We start from the raw sequence: 2,336 nt of genomic DNA, 5'->3' as shown, positions 1-2,336 counted from the left end.
TTCTCCCAGTCCTTCACCTGTTAAGTCCTTAGAACAAGAACTACATTAGAGTCTCCTATATAGAAGTCACTTGGATCCCTGCATTTCCCCTCACCTCTTGCCTGGAACCTCGTCTGGTCTCAAGTTTATGTCTTGGTAAGTTCTTACGGTGACAGGGATATGAGCCAGAAAAAGCAGAAGCCACAAAGGAGGAAGTCTGTTTGTCAGATTGGGGCAAAGGTGAGAAGGACAAAGTCTGGCCCAGGAAGAGGTCGTAAATATTTGTGAATGTTTGTAGTTTTTGGAAGCATCAACCATTTGACTAGGGTAAAAAAGTAAGATCTCTAGCTGCTCAGATTAGGAAAGCACTGAGGCAGAGGACGTGTTTGGAGCATCCTGTGGCTGCTGCTTTCCAGAACAGGTGAGGATCCCTCACAGCCTCTAAGAGTGGGGGTGACGCTATGTCCAGGGTAACTGAAGTTTCCAGCTCCAACTAGCTTTGATGTCTGTTCATCCTGAGCCTTTCCCTAGTTCCCCCATTGAGCACTGCTACTTTCCAACAGGGCTGTTCTGCTGACACCATGATCCCCACGGTGCTGCTGCTTTGCTTGGTCTTGTGGTCCCCAGTGACTACCTTTCCAAGAAATGCCCAGGGCAAGGCCCTGACCCTCCAGCCATCTTCCACAGAAACTAAGCATCCACCAAACGTGGTGTCCAGTCATATCCCTCTCCCAGACCCCAGAACCTGCCAGAATCTCTTACACACAGTCCCTTCCTTAGCTCTGAGGGTGGCCCTGGAGGAGGCTGGCTGCCCAACTGAGGCCCACAATCTGCAGCTTCAGCTCACTAGGGTGGGAGGGAAGAATATCGCTGAAACCCTCATCCATGAAAGCCAAAAGTACAATGAAGACAAAGGGACTGACAACACTGAGGTCATTCTGAGCGATCTCCCAGGGGACCTTAAGAGGTTTCAGCGGTCAGTTACCCTGCCTGAGGCATGTACCTCAGAACATGGCTCATTGCTCCACGAGATGGCAACACTAATGGTTGAATTTGCTGAGAAGCTTCCTTCCACTGACCTGATAACAGAGTTCAAGACTTCTGCTGTCAAAGTGACTCAGACATGCACAGATGAGTCTTGGGAACAATTGGAAGATGTAGGCAAGAGATTGATGAAAAGCCCGGAAATGAAAAATGCCACAATTCCTATAGAAGATCAGATATACTTTATTGTTCGAATTGCAGTTGTTCTGAAACGTGTTTTACTGGAGTTACTACAGAAAATATATTCAGGTTTATTTTATTTTGGGTAGGGAAAGCCTCACAGGTGTCACATTTGCTTTCTCAAGTGTCTCTAATAGGCCTGCACACAGGGACTGACCATGGTAGATAGAAATGTTGTTGACAGCTTAGGAAAGATGCATGATATTTGATCCCAATGCTGAAGTCATATGACTGCTAGTTTTCAAATACTGTGAGTAACCTAGTTTCCCCATTCATCTCCCTTATACATTCTAATTCTCCAGCTGAATGCTGTACCTTGCTTATGTTACTTTCACGTTTGTTGCTGGGGATTGAACTCAGAGTTTTAGGAATGCTAGGCAAGCGTTCTACCACTGGCCCAACCCCCTAGCCGCCTTATGTTAATTTTTGAATCAAAAAAAGAAATAAAAAGCTGCTTCTATATCAGAACCACAATTTGGAGTTCTTTCTTGATTCTGTATTTCTATGGCACCTTTTGTGATCTGAACCTGGAATGTGGAAGGGACATGTAGGAAATGCCAGTGTCTTTTGGAACTGAAAGTTTGAGCAATCAGTACAAATGGGCAAATATTTGTAAAGATCATGTCCTTTTCTGATCATCAGGAAAAGTAGCCATCTTTCCTCTTCCTGGGACAGGGAACTGAGCAGTGTCTACCCCTCCCACAATAATCTCACTTCTCACTGACTGGGAATTTGAGGCCCCCATAACTTTGTGGAAGTAAAACAGAGGAAGTGAATGGGACACCAGGAAGAACAATTGAGTCCCATTCTTATTTCTTGGGCCCAAATTAGAAGGAACAGGAGCTGTAAGTGATGGGTGAGATGTTCTGTAATTGAGCCCTGGGCTCTTGTCACACCACAGGCCAAGCAAAAGAGTTTGGGTGTTGTCTTCCACTCTAGCATAGTCTGATCCAGTGAGATATGATCTAAGACCCATATGACCTGCTCCTTTATTGCTTCTGTGGTTGTTATTTCAGGTGAAATTCAGATTAAGACTTTTTTTTTTCTTTTATTATTCATATGTGCATACAAGGCTTGGTTCATTTCTCCCCCCTGCCCCCACCCCCTCCCTTACCACCCACTCCGCCCCCTCA

General features: G+C 45.5%; 1 protein-coding gene across 1 annotated transcript; it reads left to right on the top strand.

Moving 5' to 3' along the window:
- The first annotated feature begins 269 nt into the window (after positions 1-269).
- On the top strand, positions 270-1,677 carry LOC109686097 (apolipoprotein F-like). The gene is made up of 2 exons (XM_020163226.2): positions 270-400; positions 543-1,677. The coding sequence occupies exon 2, from the start codon at positions 561-563 to the stop codon at positions 1,290-1,292; it is 732 nt and encodes a 243-aa protein (XP_020018815.2). The 5' UTR covers positions 270-400; positions 543-560; the 3' UTR covers positions 1,293-1,677.
- The last annotated feature ends 659 nt before the right edge of the window (positions 1,678-2,336 follow it).

Source organism: Castor canadensis, chromosome 8 (genome assembly GCF_047511655.1).
Source record: "Castor canadensis chromosome 8, mCasCan1.hap1v2, whole genome shotgun sequence".
Lineage (NCBI taxonomy): Eukaryota > Metazoa > Chordata > Mammalia > Rodentia > Castoridae > Castor > Castor canadensis.
Note: the sequence above shows the minus strand (reverse complement) of the source record. Positions and strands in the feature narration are given on the sequence as shown.